The sequence below is a fragment of the Psittacula echo genome, assembly GCF_963264785.1.
Source record: "Psittacula echo genome assembly, chromosome: 3".
NCBI classification, from domain to species: domain Eukaryota; kingdom Metazoa; phylum Chordata; class Aves; order Psittaciformes; family Psittacidae; genus Psittacula; species Psittacula echo.
Genome location: NC_137736.1, coordinates 105,585,475 through 105,610,432, shown reverse-complemented (window position 1 = coordinate 105,610,432; position 24,958 = coordinate 105,585,475). Strand labels below are relative to the sequence as shown.

Below are 24,958 nucleotides of genomic sequence, written 5' to 3'. Positions count from 1 at the left end.
GTTTTAAGCCTTTTTATAACTCCCATGCACAGAACAAAACCCCCATAGAAAGCTGTGAGAAGGGCAACACTTCCACCAAAAGTCTGAAAATTATCACCCCAACAAGTCAGGAGATACCAGTAAAATGAACTTTATTTTAAAGCTCATTAAAAAGCTTCACAATAACACTAAAAGAATTAGCATTTCCTTCATGTTATGTACCCCACATGAAAAATGTATTTTTTAGCAAGAGATGAAACATAAGCGTTTCTGCATGCTACTAACACATTTCACCATCTTATCTGATAAGTGCTTTGAACTGCAATGATCAAAAACCTTAGAACACAGGATTCCTTCTGGAAAGTCCTTATGAATGGGACAGACACTGGCGTTTTATTGACGTACCCAATTAGATGTCCAGACAAAAGAAAACTACCTTGGCATCTACAAATGCCTACGAAGGTTTTGATTACAACCTTTTGAAGGAGCAGTGTATGTCAGAGCAAGGGCTTCTTTTCATCTTTAGTGATGCAAATGGTTAAATACTGCACAGAAGCTTAGTATGAACTCACAATTCCACAGGAATCTGAAAGTTACCAAGGCAATTTTCCTTTTAGGATAGTCATGACCAACACTATTACTATTCTTCCTCCCTTAACACAACATATCCCAGACAAGTCTTAAGAAAAAAAATATAAATAGTTCCCAAAATGATGCATTCCCACCCCCCATCACATACGACAGCAAAAATATCTTCTGTCATGGGATGAAATAACTTGCTGCAAATGCAGTGGTTTAGTCCAAGTCCATGCTAATGGTGTTTTGATCACTCGGGTGACATTCACCGTTTTGTTGAGGCATTTCAGAACTTTTGTCATCTTCTCCCATGTCTTCAGTTTTATACTCACCCCGGTCATTTAAGGGGTTTTCTTCCTTAGGAGAGTCAACTTTTGGTTTTGGTTGTGTCACAATAGGCTCACAGACATTGTTTAACTCCTAAAAGAAAGGGAAAAGGGATGTAGTCAGAATGTATGTTAAAGGACTCATCAGCTTCACTACTGTGAAGAGTCTTGTGCCCAAAAGACTTTGAAATTTGCTTCTGTATGTTTCCCAAGTCCAAACTGTCAAGTACTTATTGTACCCTGAAATAAATCAACTCATCTACTTTCTGAAGATTTGTGGGCGAAGTTCTTCAACCCACTATTTTGGATTTCACATGAGGCTTTTTCAAGACTATTTGTACCTACCAGTAACACTGAAAACAACCTAAGTTTTTAAGGTGACTGAAAGACACAAAACGTCAGTAAAGCTCCAGATTTGTGTACTTTACAGTGCAGCTCCTCTGCTTTCTCACTAACCACCTTTTAAGAACATTGGAGCAATTAAGATGAAACTGGGGGAGAGGTACATCTATTAGTCTAGCTTTTGCACTAGCCTCTACAATTGGTCTCTTACGGTACACTTACCTGTAGCTTTGCCTTAATTTCACTTGAATGCACGGCTGGATCCTGATCTAAGCTCTTCTTAGCCTGTGCACTCACAGCATTATTCATCCACTCTGCCACTTCGCTAACACACTTCTCTACTTTCATCATTTCCATTTCATCAATATGGATGTATTTCTCATCCTGCCCAAATACAAATGTTCTGTGTAAGTCAAATTTTCTGTCATCCAGTTATGCCAACAAGACTATCCCCGTTATTTACAACTTATAATCTTTACTTATTTTCAAAATAAACAGAAGTCATCAACAAGCTGGATCTGTTACAACCCACAAGAAATACAGATGTCAAAATAAAGCTTCCTTTGCCCAATAATCAAACAAGAAGCCTAGTTTACACAGGGAACTGAACATAAAATCCTTAGAGCTAATACAGAAACATCTCTTCCCTCCTAGAGTCCTACATGGGCTGAGGATAGCCTGCTGTATACAGAAGGGAAACAGTTGTTCATCTGTAGGAGCATTCCCTACAATTACACAGTTACATAATTAGCTGGTATCAGGAGAAGAACCTACCCAGCAACACAGACTATGATTTCAGTTTAGAATTCTAAATATGGATTCAAGTCTTAAATATACTATTTTCCGTGATGCTAGTTATTTAAAGACAACATAACAGTGAATTACAGGACTTCAATACTGAATGCCTTCACTTGATTTTGTAATCTATAGCTGTGAGGACATACTTGTTTCTGATGCAAATCTCAGTCCTGAACTGAATTGCCTTGAGTTTTGTGAGCTGCCTTATTAAAATTCATTAAATTGAAACCCATGGGGTAAATTTTCAAGGCAGTAATGCTATCCAGAAAATAATCTTCAAATACCAATCACAAAAAAAAACCACAACAAAACAAAAACCCACTCCAAACCAAAACCAGATAAACCCCATATATAGTAAAGTTGCATATTTCAGTTTATTCTGAGTAGCTGTTATACTAATGCTTCTCACCACGGCACAAATCTTGTTCCCAAAAGAAATGGGAAGAGGAGCACACTTATAAAAGTCAATTAGCTTTTAATACAAGAATCACAGTCTACCCTTTGCTCTTTATAAAAATGTCATTTTTAGCCTGAAAACATCCAGAAGTATCAAGCAACTGAAGATACGACACACTGTGCAAGATTTTTGAGTACTGGGAAACATTTGTCATGTTAAATTTGTGACCTATATAACAGTAGAGTGCAGCTCATCTGAGAGGTGTACTTTAAGCCTCTGCCAGCTGGTGAGCCTCAGTGAAACTATGTGGTAAAAAGAAAGATACTTTAAGGCCACTTACTTTTTTCCTGAATTCCCCAGCTATTGTAGCATAATACTGGAGCCTGTGTCCCAGTTCTTCTAACAGCTTCGGTCGTTCCTCTGCTTCCTGATAGCGCATTTCAATTGGAGTACCTAATTTCTAGAAAAGGCAATTCCTGTGTGTTATGTGATTCATTAACAGCCACTAATGCTGTTTTGGAAACTGTGCACTTTTGACATACTAACAACCTACCTTTAAATCCTCTAATTTGTCCACGTACACCTGCTTAGCTTCATCCTCACCCCCTTCATACAGCCAGCCTTCTGTCTCTGTTAGGAGTGCAGAGAATCCCTGCAGATCCTATGCATCAATATGATTTAACAAGTCAAGCATCAAAATACGCACAAATTGACTGTGTTAGTCCTGCAGTAACAGGACACTGGTAAATACACATTAATTCTTAACCTCCTACATAAAAAACCCACATTTTATTCAGAGCAGCCCTGCAGAGAAGGACTTGGGGGTGTTGGTCGATGAAAAAATGAACATGAGCCGGCTTCAGTGTGTGCTCGCAGCCCAGAAAGCCAACCGTATCCTGGGCTGCATCAAAAGGAGCATGACCAGCAGGTCGAAGGAGGTGATCCTGCCCCTCTACTCTGCTCTCATGAGACCTCATTTGGAGTATTGTGTGCAGTTCTGGTGTCCTCAACATAAAAAGGACATGGAACTGTTGGAACAAGTCCAGAGGAGGGCCATGAGGATGATCAGGGGACTGGAGCACCTCCCGTATGAAGACAGGCTGAGAAAGTTGGGGCTGTTCAGCCTGGAGAAGAGAAGGCTGCGTGGAGACCTCATAGCAGCCTTCCAGTATCTGAAGGGGGCCTACAAGGATGCTGGGGAGGGACTATTCATCAGGGACTGTAGTGACAGGACAAGGGGTAACGGGTTCAAACTTAAACAGGGGAAGTTTAGATTGGATATAAGGAAGAAATTCTTTACTGAGAGGGTGGTGAGGCACTGGAATGGGTTTCCCAGGGAGGTTGTGAATGCTCCATCCCTGGCGGTGTTCAAGGCCAGGTTGGACAGAGCCTTGGGTTACATGGTTTAGTGTGAGGTGTCCCTGCCCATGTCAGGGGGGTTGGAACTAGATAATCTTAAGGTCCTTTCCAACCCTAACTATTCTATGATTCTGTGATTTTGACTGCAGCTTTTGTGTAATTAAGTCACTTCAACCACACCAGCTTCTGAACTGAGAAACACATCTACAACACAGATAGCATTTACAGCCATTAGTACCTGATTAGGCCAGTGCTTGGGGGGCAGTTCTAATTTATGTCTTTGGTTATGGATACAGCTACACAGCATGTATCCCCTTCTAGTCACCATCTTTATGTGGAAACAAAATTTTACTCTATTTGTGACAAGATTTATTTTCAGCACTGTGTACTATTTGCTAAGCCTGAAACTAATTCTGGATCAGTCCCAGCCATCATTCAAATGAGTTACGGTTTTCAGCTATTTCCAGGGTGGTTATAAAATAAGCTGGACCATGGAATACAAAACAGGTATTTAGTATCAGTATTTTCAGAGAACCTCCTGAAATCATAACCTACCTTTTCGCAAACAAACTTTTCATATGGTCCAGACAACTTGTCCCTGAACTCATACACATATTCCTCCACTGCATTCTTTGCATCATTTCTTTCTTTCTCCAGCTTATCTTGCATAATCATCTTTCCCTGTATAATCACAGAAAATAATTAAAAATAAACACCATGTTCAAACAGCATTCTTCAGTGCACAGCTCCTGTAAACACAGTAATCTCCCAAAGGCCTTGGCTGACAGAACTATTGGAATTCTCATTACTATGCAGTGGACTCATCTGAAAAAATAGGTTGCACTTCTCTGGATCACAAGAGTTTGAACCAATCTGTGATGCCAAACCATGGATCAGTGAGTACTCTGATACTATTGCTATAATCCGCACTTCAATCTTTTGATTAACATGTCAGTTTTGTGTTAGTCTGTACATTAACTCACTGTAAATTATTTGTGTTCACTCTCCAGGGTTACAGTAAAAGATCAGAACTTGTCTTCAGAGAGAGATGAATGGTTAATAGCTGCAACCAAAAAAGCAGTCTAAATCACACTCTAACTCACCTCTGTTTCAATATACATATTGAGGAGATCTTTTCCTAACTGCCAAACCAAGTTAGCTTCAATAGGCAGTTCCACATTCTTCACTTTTATCTTGGGTTTTTTAGCTTCTGGGGGCTGATCACCTTTCTTCTCATTTGTCTGAGTTGGAGAGAAGAAAAATAAGATAATTTCCCTGACTTCTTTCTGATGTAGCAGCAGTGATGGAAGAAACATTCACAGGAAGAACATGCAGAGATTTGCTGCGTTCCTTCAGAATCTTCAAAACACACTTGCGAGGCACTTCCAAAGAACTCCACTTCCTATCCTACTCTCCTTACAGTCTATTTCATAGGCAGTAAATACTGAGCTACAGGAAGGATGTTTCTCAGCTATACAGTGTACTCGCAGGTTTTCCAGAAGTGTGCTTCAACAGCTTAGCACTATGCTAGTGATGCTGACAGTGGTAAAATTTTAACCTAAAACATTTTTCATCTTCTACAGATGAAAAGAGCAAACTACTAACAATATCATGCAGGTTTTTGGTTTTCACATGTATCATTTCCTCTTAGGTTCATGAATTCCTGATCCCAACTTCCTTCAGCAGGCCTAATAACCCTGGCCTTTAACAGCTATTAAACAAATGGAAATGTTTGCAACCCAAACAAATTAGTTGCATAAAGACAGGGAAGTGGGTGAGAGAGACTTCTTGCAGGAATTCTTTTGCAAACTCTGTACAAAAATCATTATGAGATGTATGCATTATTTTTCACAATAGAAAAGGTATAAAAACAAAAAAAGTTCCAAGCACCAAGTTGCTTACTTTCTCCTGGAATATGTTACTATTTTAAAAGCCACCATTATAGAGCATAACATTTTCAACAGAGTTAAAGGGTCACTCACTTTCTTGACATCTGGGATTTTGTTTTCTTCAGAGGGAAGTTCTGATGAAAGGGGAGACTGTGACGTTTGCTGACCATCAGTTTGTACCTGGGACTGTGTTCCAGCCTCACTGTTCTCTTGCTGGATATTTTTCTGAAATGAAAGCCCAGGCACAAAGGATGTAGAAGGCATGTGCACTTGTATTTAATAAAAATTATAGGGCACTTCACTTCTGATGCACATACTGTACGAAGTGCCCTACAAAGCATTTTGTGCACACGCAGTAACACACACGCTTTAACTAACGGAGATAAGGACTAGGTGCAAGTTCAGAAGGACTTGTTAAAAATGCTAAGAATGCCAGGCTTGGCAGCATAATACCTGTGTGCGTGTGTGCACATGCTACCACTTTCTCTTACAAAAAGTAGCTTGTAGTTTATTGAGTCATAGCTTTTTAAGTTTCCCCCCCCTCAGAAAACTATTAAAACATCAAGTACACAACAATGCTGCATTATTCCCCAGTGTTCCCCTCCCCTTCAATGCTGTAGAGAACAATCATAGAATACCAGGTTGGAAAGGACCTCAAAAATCATCTGGTCCAACCTTTCTAGGCAAAGCATGACCTAGACTAGATGTCCCAGCACTCTGTCTACCTGAACCTTGAAAGTGTCCAATGTTGAAGCAATCCAGCTCTCCCTTTCACAAGAAGTTTCAAAAAACTTAAGAAGGATTGCACACAAATTCTTTTAACACAGAACATGGATGACTAATAATCCAAACCAATCTCTCCTATTTGGAACAGTCTGATAGCTACAGCAGCTATAAGCAACCCCACCCTCAAGCAACCCATCTGCTGCTATTTAGCACTTTGCCCAATAGTTGATCTTGAAATCCACACTTAAGATAGCACAAATTTTCTGCTGTTCTTATAAAGACACTATTTCCTGAAAACTACGCACAGCTCAAAGTTAACCTAATTTAGAGGCTAACTTCTCCTTAGAAGAAGATATTTTTCTTCCAAACTACGTAACAGCAGAACACATTTTCATCAGTAAGGACATTCACACACAAGTCAGGTCAACTTACATCACTTAGGCTTTCAATAGGCCTCTGATCCTGAGATTCCACTTCAGTTTCAACACTGACATCTTCATTGTCTTCAGTTTTAACTGGTTCTACCATGGATGCAGTGGACACACTGAAAATGCCATGAGTATTGACACGGACTTTCACTTTGACTTTAGACTTTTCTCCATCTTTCTGGGCTGCCACATTCTGGATAACGTACCTACCTAAATACAAAGGAATTAATACTCACACAGTGGAATTACACACGTAATATTACAGAGCCAGGAAAATACACCCCTTTTTCATAGGGGACACTTTCTAAATATTTGATGAAGCCTCTGCCAATCTCATGGCCCCCAAAAGGAGGACGGCACGGAAGGGCAACTAAAACTATCCTACTTTTCATCCAACTTTACCTTACAAAATGGAGAATGTTTATTTTCTTATAGGGCAGTTTCTTCCAACACTAGCAATACAGAATAAAAAAGGTCACTCCCCTTACTTGTGCTGTCTATGATGCTATAGCACAATGAAAGAAAATTACACAAAGATTTAGTCCAATGACAATGTTAAACGGTAAGTCTTTTTCACTACAAATTACTGCCCAACATAGAATATTTGTAGAAGTTGCAAAGAGCACTTCTAACATCCGTGCAAGTCTGCCATTACTTTTTACTCTAGGGCAGAATGTAATTGCTTTGTAACTCTTGTAATACTTGAAAGCATTATGAAACTACGAAACAGACTGACAGCTATTTTAACAGTAAAAGAAAAATCAGATCTTCTTGACATTAGAAGCAGACATTTTTCCTGCCTACTACATGGTTGTATGTCAACAACCAAAACAATGACCTGGAGATTACAATGCTTGTGTCCACATCCTCCACTGATCTCATCACAGGCTGGAATTACACAGGCTCACACACATTCCTTCAACAGATCTAAACTACAAGCAGACAAGCTTTTACCTGCTTACTTTATAGGCTGAAGAAAGTAATCTCCCCCTTCTTTTGTAAATCCAACAACACTGGAGTTATGACCTGTCCTCCTTTTTGGCATTCTCATCAGAACTACTGACTCACTCATTAGAATCATAGAATAGTTAGGGTTGGAAAGGACCTTAAGATCATCTAGTTCCAACCCCCCTGCCATGGCTAGAGACACCTCACACTAAACCATGCCACCCAAGGCCTCATCCAACCTGGCATTGAACACCGCCAAGGATGGAGCACTCACAACCTCCCTGGGCAACCCATTCCAGTGCCTTCACCACCCTCACAGTAAAGAATTTCTTCCTTATATTAGGACTACTAACATTTCTGTTCTGTGCAAAAAGTTAATGGGCAAGGAAGCCAAAACCAGTCTGATTTCTAGTTCTGTTCTTACCAGTCTGCAGAACATTTTTGTTTGTTAAAGCTACATAAATCGAACACTCACAAATCCCGCCATCAGTTTCATGGCAAGAGTTAACATGACAGGAAGTCTTTTTCTACAACTACGAAATACTCAGGTGGTTTCTAAAGACATGATTTTTTAACTTTGTGACTCTCAGCAAGACAACCACATCATTTGCTTTGAAACACAGAAAGTAGCTGCTGCCTCCTGTTAGGATAATAGCTTTTGTTAACTTTGCAGTGCATTAGGCATTTGCTGAAATACTGGTAAATCAGATGGAGAGGTTTTTGTTATATATTCTCCCATGTATTTTAAGAATATTTGTAAAGCTTAACACCACGACTCTGCTGATGCTGTATTTTAAGTGCACTGTTAACCAACAGGACAGCCATATTGTCAAACACTTAACCAAGATTTGTCATTTCTTCTACAACTCTGAAAAATAAAAAGTTGAGCTTTCTGATTGCTGAGCTTCCTAACAGAACCTAATAATTACTTAATTAATAATAGCCTTATCTTAATTTTACATGCAAACATACAACATTTAATTGCACACTTGGAACTTAACAGCAATTATTTAATTGGCCTGCCTTTACAATCACAATCTTTTTCTAACTAACCACAACGTAAACTCATTGTAATATGGTCAAGATTGTAATTTGTCAAAACAGATGAAAAAGCTGCTTATAAATGTTACCTAGACAATTCAAATCAATACTGCAGCCTTGCAGCAGCCACTATTTAGGTTGTCTTGATTAAAACTTATTCAGCATTAAGTCAAACCCAGAAAGTGTAAGAGAAAAACATCCAATAGTTACTCCAGACATGTTCAAATTTTTTACATGCAGGAGATTTTTCAAGCATTCCCAGCTTGCTTTAGTGATAAGCAGGAAAGTTTAAAAGTTATCTTTTACAGTTATAGCTCCATTCTAGCACTGTGCATTCAGCTGTAGCTCCCCCTCATTTCTTCAGTGGACTGAAGCAACATCTGAAGTCCAAATTCAGTTATCTATTGAGTGGGAAAGTTGAAAATAGAGTCCTTAAAACACAAGAGAAATAAATACGTAAATCATATAACCATACTGTAACACACAACAATTGCATGAGCGATTTAAGACCAAACAATGTGAGACAACACTATTTCCAGGACAATTACTTACCAATTTTTGATTCAGGATATGGCACTCCATTAGGATCAGAATAAAAAGCTTCTAACTCAAATGGACCTTTTCTATAAAACGTAAGAACCTTGGAGAAAGGTGCTGCATGATTTCTGCTGAAGACCTCATGAACCCTATAATTAAGAGAAATACCACTTTTAGCAGAACATTTGAGCTGAAAAACTTATCTCTAGGGTCAAAACTCTTCAGAGAAACATTATGTTTTGGCACATTTATCTGTCTGAACAATTCCAAGAAGGATAGTTCACTGATGTACTGGAAGGAAAAAAATACTGTTGTGTACTGTACTGGGAAATTGTCCTATCCACTAATTCCAAGTCTCAAAAGCAAGTTTAGATGTAGACAGCAATTCAGTGACAGACTACCAGGAGACCTCCAAAACCTGTTTCCTACAAAGACACTATTCTGAGCTTGGAATAGCATAATTTAAAATCATAATTTGCACCCTTCCTCAGTTCATCTCAAAAGACTAATTATAGCACTGTTAATTCCATACTCATTTACTTTCAGTGGCTCGAGTAAGATCCCTGACACCGGATTATTATTCATTCCTTGATTTGACAGAAAGACAACCAGCTTTATTGTGTTCTTCCTCTAGGGTCTGTCCGTTACTATACCAGTCTGATTCTAATTTCCAACTAAGTTTTGTCTCTTAACTATGGAAGGATCTCATGTAATAACCTGAATGTGACAAAGTAAGAGGTTCACCTAGGATGTGATCTCTCAGGTTAGTCTCAGAAGCATGTGACAGAACAATTAGGTTCTGCATCTACACAGAACACAGATAAAAGGGCCTAATTACAAGAATGAGACAGGTATGAACAGGTCCCTCTAGAACTGATGACCTCTACGAACTCAGACCTCTTTACATCCTATACAGCAGCTGCATTTCCCACAGGCATGGCATAGTTAATAGCAGAGAAGCCCGAGTCTTAAGACACTGCAATTGCAAGAAGTTTCTATTATGAAACCTTAAGAGTTAAATCCTTAAGTCTGTTTTCAGCCAAATAGCATTCACGCAAGCTCACAATACTTCCACGGTGTACTATGTTCCTACTGAAACAAGAATTCAGATAGGTGTCAAGAACACCTTAAGTAAAAAAGCCAGAAAGTAAAGTGGGATCAGGAGCCAGTAGTTGCTCTAGCTCATTTCATATTCCAAAACCTGATAAGCAGGTATGAGCAATGCAAGAAAAAACACTGGTTGGCAGCAAATTCAATCACTTGTTTTTTAATCTTTATTCTTTAACATATGAAGAATTATGGTTAAAATTTCAGTGCATGCCTTTACACACGCCTCAACTGTTAGCAATCTCTTGTACATGGTCTATGGACTTCCATCATCACAATGCCAAGATCCTAATTTACATGCAACCAAGAACTTTATCCTTGAATTACGAAGGCCAAAAGCTTCACAGAACTGCAGTTTGAGCTACCTACCCTTCAGTGTCCTCTGCTTCCGTGTTCCACAACAAAGATATTGGGAATGGTGTAGCATCTGTCACTGAGAATTCTCTCACTTTAAAAGCTGGAGAAAGAATTGCACACTAAACAAAAAACAGACATGCATTAAAGTTGGTTAACTGCTTTACACCACCCACTCCCAAGATCACTAGGTATCTTTAAACAAGATAATTCTGCTGACTTTTACTAAAACAGAGCTGGACAAATTGCTTGATTTCCATGAAGTATGATAAGAAAACAGAAATCTCACACAGAAGTGTTGATACTCTTTGGGGTAGTGGGACTATTGGCCTTATTCTTACCTTAACTTGTGAAAAAAGGTAGCAGTCTAAATGAATACCAGGACTGGAAAGAACGGAAGTGCTGCATTAGTCCTAGAAGAAATGCTGTTTACCTTACAACTCCTGCTTCTTTCCCTACAGACAACTAGGTGATAGTGATGGAAAGCAATCAGTGACAGAGTAAAGAAACAAGTCAAAGAAGAGCAGGAAGTAAGTGAGTAAGTAAAGGAAAAAAGGAAGAAGGCAGAATGAGTGGTCTGCTTGTAAAATACAGCTCATCAGTCGGAAACTGTAAAAATGAGGGGGAGATAGAATAAAAGTCCATTTCACATAGACGGAAAGCTAGATACCAGAAAATGCAAACTTGCAGTGTCTTGGGCTCCCCACAGATAATTTTCATACAGTCTGTTGATTAAAAGTATCTCCCCTCAGCTTAACAGCAACTCAAAATTTTTCTCATTAAAGATCCCTACATCCTGTTCTTTTGAAGACTGGACTCCTTACAAAATAGACTCAGAATCAGCACTTTCAGTAAAGTGCTGCACCACATAGGAGTACTCTGAACTTTTTAATCAGCATAGTCCCAAAAAAGACCCAGCACACATCTGTTCCCTTGAGTACTTTAAAACAGACCACTTCTGCCATTTCTCATAACTGCTTGGCTAAGTCTTCACAGAAGTGCTCTCAATAAATCTAACTTTTAACAAGTGTTGCCAGTACTATACCTGCAGAGCACAGCCCCTAGCTATGGCCTCATCTGCATTCAGTGTTGTGCTGACATCCTTGCCAAAGAATTTAGCAATCCTCTCCTTGACAGCAGGAATGCGGGTTGCTCCTCCCACGATCTCTACAGCAGTTACATCTTCCACTTTCAGTTGTGTTTGTTCCATTAATGAAAGCAGAGGTATCTCTATCCTTTGTAGCAGGTCAGCACACAGTTCTTCAAACTGTGACCTTAAGAAAGAATCAGAGTTAACCAAAGAATGCCTGTCCCACCACTAAGATTTCCTGGTATGTTTCCAAACTGATGCTGACCAGGTTTATTAACTACACTGCACAGAGACTTAAAGCTAAACCCCTACAAGTAGACTGAAGTGACAACCATACACAAGGTAGTACATGAACAGCTGCTTACAGATTTTCCTATGCTGCTATCAGTGTAGTTATGCAAGATAAAGGTATTTTTTGAAAAGGTGCTATATATTCGCCTCTCAGCAGAGGTTACAGGTTAAGAAATGAGAAAACACTGATACTGCCTTTAAAATGAAAGACTGTTCCCTACATCCCGAAAGAAAAAAATCCCTTCACTACTCTCTTGGCAGCAGTTAAAGGGTTAACAGTGACTACAAATTAAGTTGTGCCTGTAAGTGCATGTGATAGAGACACATATGCACACATAGACTTCATTTACACTCAGACCATAATCAAGTCAGCCCCACTGTCCTCCATTTCTCTGCCAGTATCTGCAGTACAGTAAGAACAGAAAAAAGGAACAAAGCTTCAATTCTTCCTATCTTAAGAGCACTATGGGATTTAGGTTACTTAAAACATGCAGGAGGCCTAAATATGCAGCCAGTCCCCCAGGGTCTGGTTTGTATGCATCTATCCATGGTTTTAAGAATGTGTCAGCCTATAGAAAGAATGCAAGCTTCTTACACATGCATTATTACACTGAAACATTGCTCGGGTAGCTGAACACTACATTTCACAGCCTTAGTTATTCTAGCATTACAAAAATGCCACAGTTATTCAGCACTTGCACTTAATTTTTTTTTTGAACAGTAAGTTTCTTTCAAACATGGAAAGAAACACTTGTTTAAGAAATACAGCCATCAAAGCCTGTCTTGTACAGAACTCACCTGTTCATTTTTCCAGATACATCAATATCATTCATGAAACACTCAATATTTAGGGGAATGTCCGTGCTATTTGAGCTCATTAGTTTCTTCAGCTTCTCACATTCCTGATACAGACGAAGAAGAGCTCGAACTTTTGCTTTTGGATCCAGTTTGTACTTTGATTTTATTTCTGCACAGAAGTAATCTACCAGCTTTCCATCAAAGTTTCTTCCACCCAGGAAAGGGTCAAATGCTGTGCCAAGCACCTGGTTTGAAAGAACACAATTATTTAGTCTTATACTCAGTAAAAAACAAATGCAGTCTTCCAACATCAGCAAGTCTTTGCTTCACAAAAGGTTGGGGACAAGTCAGCCTATCTTCCAGTGCACAGGCTTAAGCACTTCCATCAACCACAGCAGCCAATAACTGCTCTTCACTTTTAGAGCGGAAGTCAGACTAAGTAACTAGGTGACAATCCTAACCATCCAGTTTTTTAATCCATACACTCATTCATTTAGGTAGAACTAAATTATAGCAGTTATACTGTAAATCTTACATGGGTGTACTGCAAAGAATTTACAGCCCCTACTTGAAACCATCTCAATGAAACAGATACTGATAAAAATCTTGACCTTTTGACTTGTTACCACTCCCCATGCATTAAATAATTACTGAATTTTACAACCAAGGCAGTTTTACAGGCTATTTTACCCTAATGTCTGATTTATCATTTTCATTTAATCTTACTACCTTTAGTTTACTCTTGTTGAATGCACAGGCTGATACTTGAAATGCAGAATGCCCCATATCAACAAATACAACTATCCGTGGCTTCTCTTCAGGAGCTGGAAGGTCTTGCTTATAAATTCCATAATTCAGAGCCACTGCAAGAAAAAAGTCATCCATTCAATCTCTAGTGAGTCTCCAATTGCATGCCATCACAACCCTGTGAATATTAAGCTATAGGATCAAGAGCAATGAGACAAATCCAGATATACACCTACACAAGGTCTTACTTACACAGAACCTTTATTCTGTTAATATGTTTTAGGATCAGAGAAGCATAACATCCTTCCTCAGTCACATATATGCTAGGTGTTTAAGCACACAAAAATAAGCAACAAACTTGATCTGTTTATTAACAACTGATTTATTTTTTTTTCTTTGCATAGTAATCGAAACCAAAGCATTTTTACAACAAAACCCAAACTCAGTTTTGCATTTACAAGGAGTACCTCCCAGGCATGAAGGTTTTGTCTGCGAACAGTATAAATGGTTACCAGAGGTTACAAAAGGCAAGAACCTCAGCCTATACAGAATTCGCAGGGACAGACAGTTCATGAAATGCATCAGAAGTGTAAAACAGAAGCCAGCGGGGCATGAAAACACAGGATGAAGTCGTAAGACAGAACACAGCTTTGTAGTGGCATTCAGTCGAAATGGATAGCAGTAGCAAAGCTAGGCAAGAAGCTGATGCAGTAACTGAAGATAAATAAAACCCTAGAGAGTCTTGGCTACATGGTTAAGTAGGAAAGGCTGAGATTTTGGCATGAGATAGAATGTGCAAGAATGTACGTTTGTGTATGACCAAAAGAATCCCAAGATGAAGGTAACAGCCAGGATACCAAGATTATCAGGCAAGAGAACTAGAGCCTTATGGTCAAAAGGAAGGCTGGGAATGCATGCTCTGAAATGCAATGTTTTACAGTCAACACTGACATTCTCTCACTTCAGGAGACAGCAACATCAACTCCCCCTCTCACATCAAATGCACTAGTTCCAGACCATGTGGAACAAGGACAGCCATGTTTTCCACTGATCAGACACTTAGTATTTACAGATTCTGGTGTCTAACACAGAATTCCCCTGCAGTTGGTGCACTCACACTGTGTGGATGCTTTGGGGTCTATAAAACCCCAGTACCAGCACACATTAATCCCTCCCACAAGCAGTCATTAAATGGTGGTTGATTAAAACCAGAGACTATTTCACAAAATGTATCTGTTATATCCTTGAGATCCAGATTTGACTGAAGTTGTGTATTGGTCTGCTTCACATAACATGTTTATCTCTGAGCAAACTGAACACATTGCCTTTATTTCCAAGCTAAAAAATAAATTCATGAACTTGGTAAGTCTCAGCAATTTGCCTTTCATTAAAAACAAATAAACAACTAAGTGTTTTTCTTTTATGCCCTACTGTACTTTAGAATCCCTTTCCCCGGAGATATAATCAAAGATTCTTACATTTAAAATATCAGAAAAAATTGGATGGCACTCATTAGCCTTGCAAGGTAAAGAAAAGAAAATCAGAAATGCTACAGGCTACACAGTAAAAAAAGGCTGCTGGTGCTAAGGATGGGAAAGAGCTGTATGCTTTCCTAATGGCCTGATACCTTCTGACAAACAAAAAGGAAGTGAAAAATGCCTTTTTTGCAAGGCCTAGGCCTTTAATTGGCTTGTATTGTGAGAAGTCATCTCTGTATTGGGTGTGAAAGGTTACTTTTGTATTTTTTGAAAGAGGCTGGAAAAGTACTCTTTGGGGACTGCTAAAGTCATAAACACCTTTCTTTTCCCCCCCCCTATAAATTAACAGAAGAGCAACAAGCTTTTAGAATGTTTATCTCATGTCTAATCTTTCAAGTCAGTCCTGTTTCTTAAAGTAGCTAAATGCACCCTCCATCACACCTTTCAGTTGCAGAAAATTGCCATTTTACCCTTCTTACCTGCTGTCATGTCATTCATTAATCTAAGACAATTTAATCCAACAATCTGAGCTGCATCTAGAAGGGACCTCCTTTCAGCATCTGTGAAAAATGATGGAACCTGAAGAAAGAAAGAATGGGAAGTTATTTCCAGAAAATGAGGCATCACACTGTTTATTTGAAAGTATTCCTTTAAAAAATCATTATTTATCTCTCCTCTTCAAGGAAGACACTTGATCACTGCAAGTCTTCTGACATGCAACTACTACTGTAATGAATCAAGACTTTAAATATTCTATTCAAACAAGCTGAGTTGGAATTAAACAAGAGGAATAAGTTGTTGAAAATTTGCTACAGAACTCTAGCACTGGCATTGGAAAGTGACCTTTGATGCCCTCAGGGACAGAATTTACATCATTAGAAGACACTTCTCAAGTACTGACCAGAAAAAATCTCTTCTAATAGCAGGACTAAACACTCCTAGATGCAACATGTGACAGTCTTATTCAAAAACCCATTCAGAACCCAGAGACAGATGTTATTTTATACTCAGCCTTTCCAATGGAATGACTGCTCTGTATCTGAGGTAATCTTCTGTACAGTCATAAATTGAAAAACAAATTAACTTACTGAGAGGATGAACATAAGCAGGACAGAAACTTTCAGCTACTACAGGGAAAACTTCAATAAGCAAAGGGGTCTATATTTAGGTGTCTATATTTTTTATTATCATTAAAATGAGTAATTAGTGTGCTTAGTCAAGGAAACAAACTGCAGCAGAAGGGTATATACCTGGATCCCAGAAATGTTCTGGGTCTGAAAGTACAAAAGTCTCCGAGAGAGTAAGTTAACGAAGTGGGTCAGTGTCTGGAATACAGAAGCGGCCCTGGGATTTCTTTAAGCCAAAAGCTCTAAAGCTAGTTAGGATTAATCCCTTTCTAAGTGCTCATGCAGTGTTCTTTTTCACTCTACATGAACAGAAACAAAATGTGCTCAATAGCTGAAGTTAAAAGACAATGTCCCTGTGCACTACAATTACTTACAGAAATAACACAGTCTGTTACTGGCTTTTTCAGGTTACTCTCTGCTGTCTCCTTTAATTTAGTCAATAACATAGCTGAAATTTGTTCCACACTAAAGATATGCTCCTCATCCATGTACATTACCTGGATAGAAGAAATAGGTAAAATAACTACATTATTTCAGCTGAAGGAAAAATTACTTATGTTTAATGTTTGATACACTGCTATTAACCATGACATGCTTAATTATTTCATTATAGAACTTCACTTTCCAATTTAATTTCCCAGTTGAGTGCCTATAGAAGCAATAATTCCATGTTCAGACTTACAGCATTAATAACCATATCAAGTCTATAGACAAAGGAAACGGCTAGGAAGTGATTTAAAAGATGGCACAAGTCTAAATTGTGACTAAAGCTAGACATGGTTACACAGCATTATTCCAAAGAAGTAAAAATAGCTATCAACTTTCAAACTGCTGCCAACTGCAGAAAAGTCAAGAATTTCTTGCTGTTTTCCTGACATGCTAATGTTTCTGCTCAAATATGTTTAGAATCTCTGAAAAGAAGAACTGCACCACAACAGTTCACCTATGCATGTAAAACAACTAAAAGCTTAAGGTGAAGCTCCGCAAAAAGGTCATTTGTTGCTCCCTTATCAAGAAATTATTTGAATCACCATTTTAATGTGTAATAACAGAATAAATAGCAATGATGAAGTGAAGGAATGTTACAGCTGATTCTTGAAAATAGCTCTTGCCTTTGATTTTCAACAGTCCAACTTGGGGAAAAAAAAAAAAACAAAACAAAAAAAACAAAACCAAAACCCAAGCATTTTGGTTTTAACAGAAAAATTGTTCTCTAACTATCTCAGTATTACTAGATGTTACTTAAAGTTTTTACCAGTTAAATAGAAAAACACTAATTTGTTCTCCAAATAGACAGAGAACAAAGAAATAACAAGTAGCACTGTCTCCCAGTGTTAGACTCTCATATAGTAAGACTCCTACACACACTGTAATTAAAAGAAAACATTCATTTCTGTCTGAATTTACCTGTTGATTTCACAAGAGTACAGACAGCATAAGGAAAAGCATCTCCTCCTTTGTAAAGCTTGACTACTCTTCCAGTCAATGTACCATCTGTATTCATCAACTGTATCATCTTCTCTGTAATTTATTACTCAGGCCTGATCTATATTGAAGTTTTGGGGCATCAATTCAAGGTATGGAGAAAACCAGCAAACTAAAATTCACAGCCCTAAGCTAGGGTCTTCATTAGTGAAACAGCACTGCCTGTTATGCCAGCAAGGCCTCATTATCAATATTTTTGTATACTTCTGTAAATGAATATACTGTTATTTAACTGTACCTATTCCAAGAAAAGCTGATATTGTATCAGCAAACTCCTTGAAATGTAAGCAATTTGTACCTGTAATGTGGTACATACTGGTTTTGAACATCTGTTGCAAGTAACTTATACCAGGCAGTCCACTAAAGACAGACATGTCACTCATTTATAGCAATTATTCTAAAGAAGAGTTCCTGCTACTTTACAAGGAATTTGTAACCATGTAATTAGATTGTTGCAATGCATTCCACACAAGAGTGACAGAAAGGTTAACAGCCTGAAGTAAAACCATATGACCTCATAATTATGTTAGCAGTGTTTTTTCTGGGATGCTTCGAGATGGATGTGCAATTTGCCAACAAGGAAGCTCACATTTCAGCAATTACTTGCAAATGAACCTTAATTTGATAGTTAACATCTGCTATTTCAAGATGAAGCTGTCTATTCATACAAAAGCTCTTCTTCAACAGAAAGGTTAAAGAAAACCTTTAGGGTAATTAAAGGAAACCTGTATTTTTGTGACTAGGTGCTGAAGTGTAAACTTTTAAATTTAGCTATAAAACCCCCAAATATATACTGCAAATTTACCTTTACTCCAACTCCACCATTCTTCATAGGAACCAAATCATAGCTCAACTTCTCTTTTTCCTTTTGAACAAAAGGATCATTAAATGCACGGCCATGGAATCTCTTGAAGTTAGAAACTGTGTTATGCGCATGAGTAATTTGCTGTAAAGAAAAACAGTAAATTTAGAAATCCACTGTTAATCAACCTGCAGAGTTCAGTGCTGGTTTGCATGACCCCAAGCATCAGTCAAGTTATAAGCCAACTGCTTGTTCACTTGTCATATGTTTATGTAACACCTGCAATTACTATCTGGCTCTTTATATGAGCTCATTACTACAGAATATTATACAAGTCAGAGACACAGATACTTATAGACTATTATATATTAATGATTATAAGTATTATAGAAGTATCTCTAAAAGCTTGAAGCAATCAGGAGAGCAATAAGAGGATCTTAAGTATCTAGTACTATAGTCACCTAATTTAAAATCATAGAATTGTTAAGGTTGGAAAAGACTTTTACAATCATCAAGTCCAATCTTTAACATAGCACTCCCAAGTCCACCTCTAAACCATGTCCCTAAGCACCACATCTACATGTCTCTTAAATACACCAGGGATAGCAATGCCACCACTGCCCTGGGCAGCCTGTTCCAATGCTTGACAACCCTTTCGGTGAAGAATTTTTTACTAATATCCAATCTAAACCTCTCCTGGAGCAACTTGAGGCAACTTCCTCTTGTCCTATCACTCATTAGCTGGGAGAAGAGACAGATACCCACCTCCATACAACCTCCTGTCAGGCAGAGAACCAGAAGGTCCCTCTGAATCTTCTTTTCTCCATGGAAACAACCTCAGTTCCCTCAGCTGCTGCTCACAGGACTTGTTCCCTAGACCCATCACCACCTTCGTTGCTCATCTCTGAACCCACTCCAGCACCTTCATGTCTGTCTTGTAAGTGAGGGCCCAGAACTGAACACAGTATTTGAGGTGCAGCCTCACCAATGCTGAGAACAGGGGTATGATTACTGCCCTGGCCCTGCTGGACACACTACGACATAGGCCAGGACCATTGGCTTTCCTGGCCACAAGCTGGTTCACATTCAGCAGCTGTCAATCAGCACCCCCAGGGCCTTTTGCACAGAGCAGCTTTCCAGTCACTCTTCCCCAAGCCTGTAGTATTGCATGGGGTTGTGCAACCCAAGCGCAGGACCCAGCACTGAGCCTTGTTAAACTTTTCACAGCTGGCCTTGGCCCATCGATTCAACCTGTACAGATCCCTCAGCAGAGCCTTCCTACCCTCCAGCAGATCAACACTCCCAGCCAACTTGATGTTGTTTGCGAACTTACTGAGGATGCACTTGATCTCCTTGTTCACATCGCTGACAAAGATACTAAACAGAACTGGCCCCAGTATTGAGCCTTGGTGAGCACCACTGTGACAGGCTGCCAACTGGATTTACCTCCTTTCACCACCACTCTTCAGGCTTGTCCATTCAGCCAGTTTTTGACCCAGCAAAGACTATACCCATCCAAACCATGAGGAGCCAGTTTCTCCAGAAGAATCCTCTGGGAAATGATATGAAAGGCTTTACCCTAAAGTTGAGGTAGACAGCATCCACAGTCTCCCTCATCCACCAAATGGGTCACCTTCTCATAGAAGATGAGGTTCACCAAGCAGAACCTGTCTTTCATAAATCCATGCTGACTGGGCCTGATCACCTTATGTGCCATGTGATGGCACTCAAGATGATCTGCTCCATAAACTTCCCCAGCACTGAGGACAGGCTGCAGTTCCTCAGATCCCCCTTCCACCCTTTCTTGTGGATGGGCATAACATTTGCTACCTCCAGTCCACTGGGTCCTCCCCCCAGTTACCCAAGACTGCTGATAAATGATGGGAAGTGGCTCAGTGAGCACTTCCACCAGCTCCCTCAGTACCTTTGGGTGGATCCCATCTGGCTCTAATAGACTTGTGTGTGCCAAAGTGGTGTATCAGGTCACCGACCATTTCTCTTTGGACACATGGGCTTCATTTTGCTCCCTGTCCCTGTCTTCCAGCTCAGCAGCTCGGTACTCAGAGAGCAACTTGTATTACTATTAATAGTAATTATTACTGCCACACCACACCCTTTTCACCCACTCTGGTCACCAGCCCTCCCCAACAGCTTTTTCCTTGAGGGAGAAGGGCGACAGACACAGGGGATGGCAGGGCTTGGCCATGGCTGGGCTCATCAGCTGCTCCAGCCTGAGCCACAGGCTCCTGGTGTCTCTGAGATCCCCAGAGATCCCCTAGTTCAGGAAGCCCCCATGCACCTCACCAGAGTGCTCTGCTGCTAACTGTAGTCTGGCACCAGAGCTGCTCGACTCAGCATCTGCATGACAGAATTTAGACAGAATTCAAACACTTAAAGACAACAGCCAGCTTCACAAGTAGTTGCAATGCTTGTAAACTGGCACTCTAAGCCTAGCCACCTCACCTCATCACCTTAACAGCAAACAACTGCTTTCACAGTTACTAAGTTCCTAACTAAGTCTTCCCATACATTTCACTGTGTGCTTTTTTCCCCCTGAGCTAATTTTAAACCATGTCATTCCCCTGTTCACGTTCACCTAGCAGATACTCAAATTCTTGCACCAGACTGAAGGATTCAGTGCACAAACAGCAAGAAACATGAGACTCTTTTGGCAACAATGTCAGCTTAAAGTATATACTTAAAGTATATCCACAGAACAAACTGACCTAGAGAAGCATTCTTTATCAGGAGCACAATACAAACCACAAATTAGACAACTAGCCTGGCCCTAAAGAGATACTGCCAGTATCTCAGAGCAGAATGAATTCTATTCTATTGGAGAGAAACTACAAAAGTGCATTGTTCTCTCCAGAATAGGCAGGCACCAAGAGAATGCATGATAACAACTTAAAATCATGAGCATCCATCCAGAGGAAGATTTCTAGCATTCACTACTCTCACAGGAAAGCATCAGTTTCTTATTGGACACAATTTTCCATCATGGAATCAAAAAACTCAAGCTACATCTGATATTAGAACACTATGCAAGTATGACAGTTCTTCAACAAAAAAGCTCCCTGACAAAGGAGCAGACCATACCCATGCTATTCAACGTACTTTCAGACAGGTCTGTGTGTGGAGAGGAAGATGTCACACTCAAATTCACTACTAGGAATAATCCTTGGTCTACTTGGCAAACAGCACTCAGCAATTATTAGTAAGAGCATGAGTTAGTACAGGCCAAAAATCATGCCAGGAGCTATTCCAGTACTTCAATGCAACAGAGTGTTTAGGTTCCTGTGTCCAAGATCATTTCCCAACATGGTTTCATTTATTTTTATAGCCATAACTTCAGAGTACTTCAACGCTACGTAATTCACAGCTGTATTGCTGAGGAACATAGAAACAAAAATTATTATCACACAGTGGTCAGAGAAGCACAAACACTCTAGTACCTTTTATAGCCTAATTTAGAATTAACCTCAGAGCCTTTTCTAAGAGAACAATCCTCTGATATTTTTAGCTTAACTGTATGTCATTAGGTCTGTAGCATGCTTTAGTATCTTCCTACTTAGTCACAATTAAAAAAGCTGAGAATTACGGTCTGTTAACTAACACACTATTCTTAACTCCAGTGATACAGACTTACCTAAAGGAAACAAATTCTCTGAAAATTCACTCCAAAAGCAGCTCCTCAAGTCATAAAGCAAGAGAGCACCTGAGTATCAACGAGCTCTCTCACACAATCACATTGCTGAAGTCACCAGTCAAAACATTTTTGCTTTTCTCTTTTGTTATGGGGAGATGGTGTGCTGAGGTTTGATTTTTCATTATTATTAGATTGTTTGCTGCGGTTCTTGCCTTTTATTAACCAAGGAACTTCCTCAAATAAAACCTCTGATCATTTTACTCCTTGATTTTAGTAGCTGTTACACCCTAAGACACTGAAAATACAACTCACAGTTGTTCATGTCAAGAAATTTCCACCTTTAGAAATCAAACAGGATTTACATCTCAAGTGGTCAGCCAAACCTGACCAATTACAGCAAGAGTAATAAATGTTCTGATGTCTTTTATAATTTCAAGTATCGCGTATCTTTCTTCTAGTAAAAATATTTGGTTTCAATGGGTAGGACAACCAAGCATGAAAGAGACAATATAGTAACACATTATAAAGGTTAGTCTGAAGAACTGGAGTCATAGGTGTTCATCACCACAAATGTATGCTTTTAGATGCAATTCAAGAGATGAAGTAAACTGAAAGTGAAGTAGAGTTTATATTTTCAATGGCACTTACTAGAATAATCTAACATTACTGGAACACACCCAAGAGTACACAAGATTCAGATCACTTGCTGTTTTGAGTAACAACTCATTTCTGCACACTGATGAATCATACTAGTTTCCAACTTGAAACTGGAAGCAGTCTAATAAGCAAAAGCAATGCTAAACTTAAATTTCTGGAAAAAATATAAACACATGCATTTGACTTTATTACTCCAAATGTCAGCCTGTGATGAAGTGTATGTGTACTTGTGAAGACATAACCTATTCGCATTGCCTTGTCTGATTAAAATTAAGAGGGGAACTATTACAGTGGGGAGCAAAGTCTTTTAGTGCTCTCTCCATGGAAACCCATTGCAGTCCTCTTACTATAGAGATCTGCACAGGCCAGCAGGGACTGCAGGCTCGGCCTCCACCAGCAGCAGTTATGTAACAATCTACCACACAATACCTATGGGTTTATTTAACCATTACACTTAGTTATTCTAAGACTTATCAGAATTAAGCTGTCCTTGTAAGCTGAAAATACTACTTTAATGAAGATTCAATCTTTCATAACACTTTAATCAGAGGAAAAAAAACCACCCAAACCCACCACAAAAAGCAGAACTAAGCACTTACACCTTCAAAACCACAGGCGTTTACCTTCCACTGAAACTGAAGGCTGTAAGGTACCCAAGCAGCTTTAACAATCTGAGCCAAGACTGCCCCTCTGCATTTAGTTTTAAAAAATTATACACACCATTAAAATTTTTTTCCGTCAAGTGCAAGGAAAATCCTACACACAATTACTAGGAAAAAAAATCTGATGACCTGAAGCTGTCAGAAAAAAAATGTGTTCAGCTGGAAAATATTACCATAAATGAAAGAGCACAGTAATGGTCTAGTAAAATCATCCTGCATCCCTCTGGAGGAAGCACAGCAGCATAGTACAGCATTTCTCAAATAAAAGGCTTGTCAAGGAAAACTAAGTTTTTTGTTATAACTAGAGCGAGCCAACTCTCTTTGCACCCACTGGCACTTCAACAGTTTGCACTGGCCAATTCACTGTTGCAAACAAATAGCAGAAAACGACCTACCTGGTTTTTAGCCGAGACACCAATAGCTCTGTTTTTGGATCCAAACGAAACCACCGATCTGAAAAGAACAACAGGTTAATTAACTCAGTGCTGACAAGGAAGGTGGCTGAGGGCTGTCACAGATACATTTTCTCAATTGCAAAGTCTTTCTGCTTAAGTGCCATTCTACCAGCTTGTGCCAAAACGGTACGATAAGGATCTTGTCCATTCTCAAGCCTCAGCTCGAATCCAAGACTCCTCACAAAGATTTGTAAAAACAGTTAAACATGTAAATAACAATTCAGAGCTCACAACCCGACTACGTCCTGCTCATAACTTAACAACCAACTCCTGCTTTGAGCCAGAGGCTTTTTCTACCCGACCTCATGCTGCAGAACTGCTCCGGGGCAGCTGGAGCCCACCCGAACGCGGAGAGACACAGCCGCGAGTGTGCTGCCCCCATATCCCATTTACACCAAGCTGCCTCGGCGGGGATTCTCCCCGCAATCACCGGCTTTTCCGCACCATTACCGGAGAAATCTTCCCGCCGCGGACTACTCTCATATCCATGCCCGTACCTACAGGACACGTTCCTGCCCCCACTCGGGGGGACAGGACCCCCGCCGTGGAACATCGCTCCTCCCCACGTCCTCTTCCCCCCCCCCCGGAAGCTTCCAGCACCTTCCAGTGTGGGCGCTCCGCCGGCCACGGCCGGGTTACCCCCAACCCGCGAGGGACCCCGCCGCCGCATCCCATCACCCCCCCCCCATCCCGAGCTCCTCACTCACGGCGTGCAGCGGTCGCTGAACTCATTGGCCACGGTCTCGATGCCGCCGGCCCGCGCCACAGCGATGTAACAGCTCTGGCAGCCTAGGTCAAAGCCCACCACAGCCATGGCCCCACCGCGGGGGAGAGAGGTCCCTATCCCGCCTTGCCTCAGCTCAGATCGTGCCGGCTCAGCTCGCTGCCGGCGCTGCTGCCACCCGTACCG

The 24,958-nt window shown here is 40.0% G+C and overlaps 1 protein-coding gene across 2 annotated transcripts; it reads right to left on the bottom strand.

The window, feature by feature from the left end:
- Positions 1 to 294: 294 nt before the first annotated feature.
- Positions 295 to 24,958, bottom strand: HSPH1 (heat shock protein family H (Hsp110) member 1). 2 transcript variants are annotated; one of them, XM_080612274.1, is made up of 18 exons: positions 24,756 to 24,958; positions 23,989 to 24,046; positions 18,629 to 18,769; positions 16,713 to 16,835; positions 15,691 to 15,790; positions 13,716 to 13,849; positions 12,987 to 13,231; positions 11,853 to 12,081; positions 10,823 to 10,929; positions 9,362 to 9,495; positions 6,825 to 7,030; positions 5,760 to 5,891; positions 4,881 to 5,018; positions 4,333 to 4,458; positions 2,972 to 3,079; positions 2,759 to 2,878; positions 1,446 to 1,607; positions 295 to 975 (listed from the first exon to the last, which is right to left on the bottom strand). In XM_080612274.1, the coding sequence occupies exons 1-18, from the start codon at positions 24,860 to 24,862 to the stop codon at positions 775 to 777; spliced, it is 2,571 nt and encodes an 856-aa protein (XP_080468400.1). In that variant the 5' UTR covers positions 24,863 to 24,958; the 3' UTR covers positions 295 to 774. The 2 variants fall into 2 exon arrangements, with proteins under 2 accessions (XP_080468400.1, XP_080468399.1); XM_080612273.1 differs by lacking the exons at positions 5,760 to 5,891; positions 18,629 to 18,769; positions 23,989 to 24,046; positions 24,756 to 24,958 and having other exon boundaries at positions 16,713 to 16,831.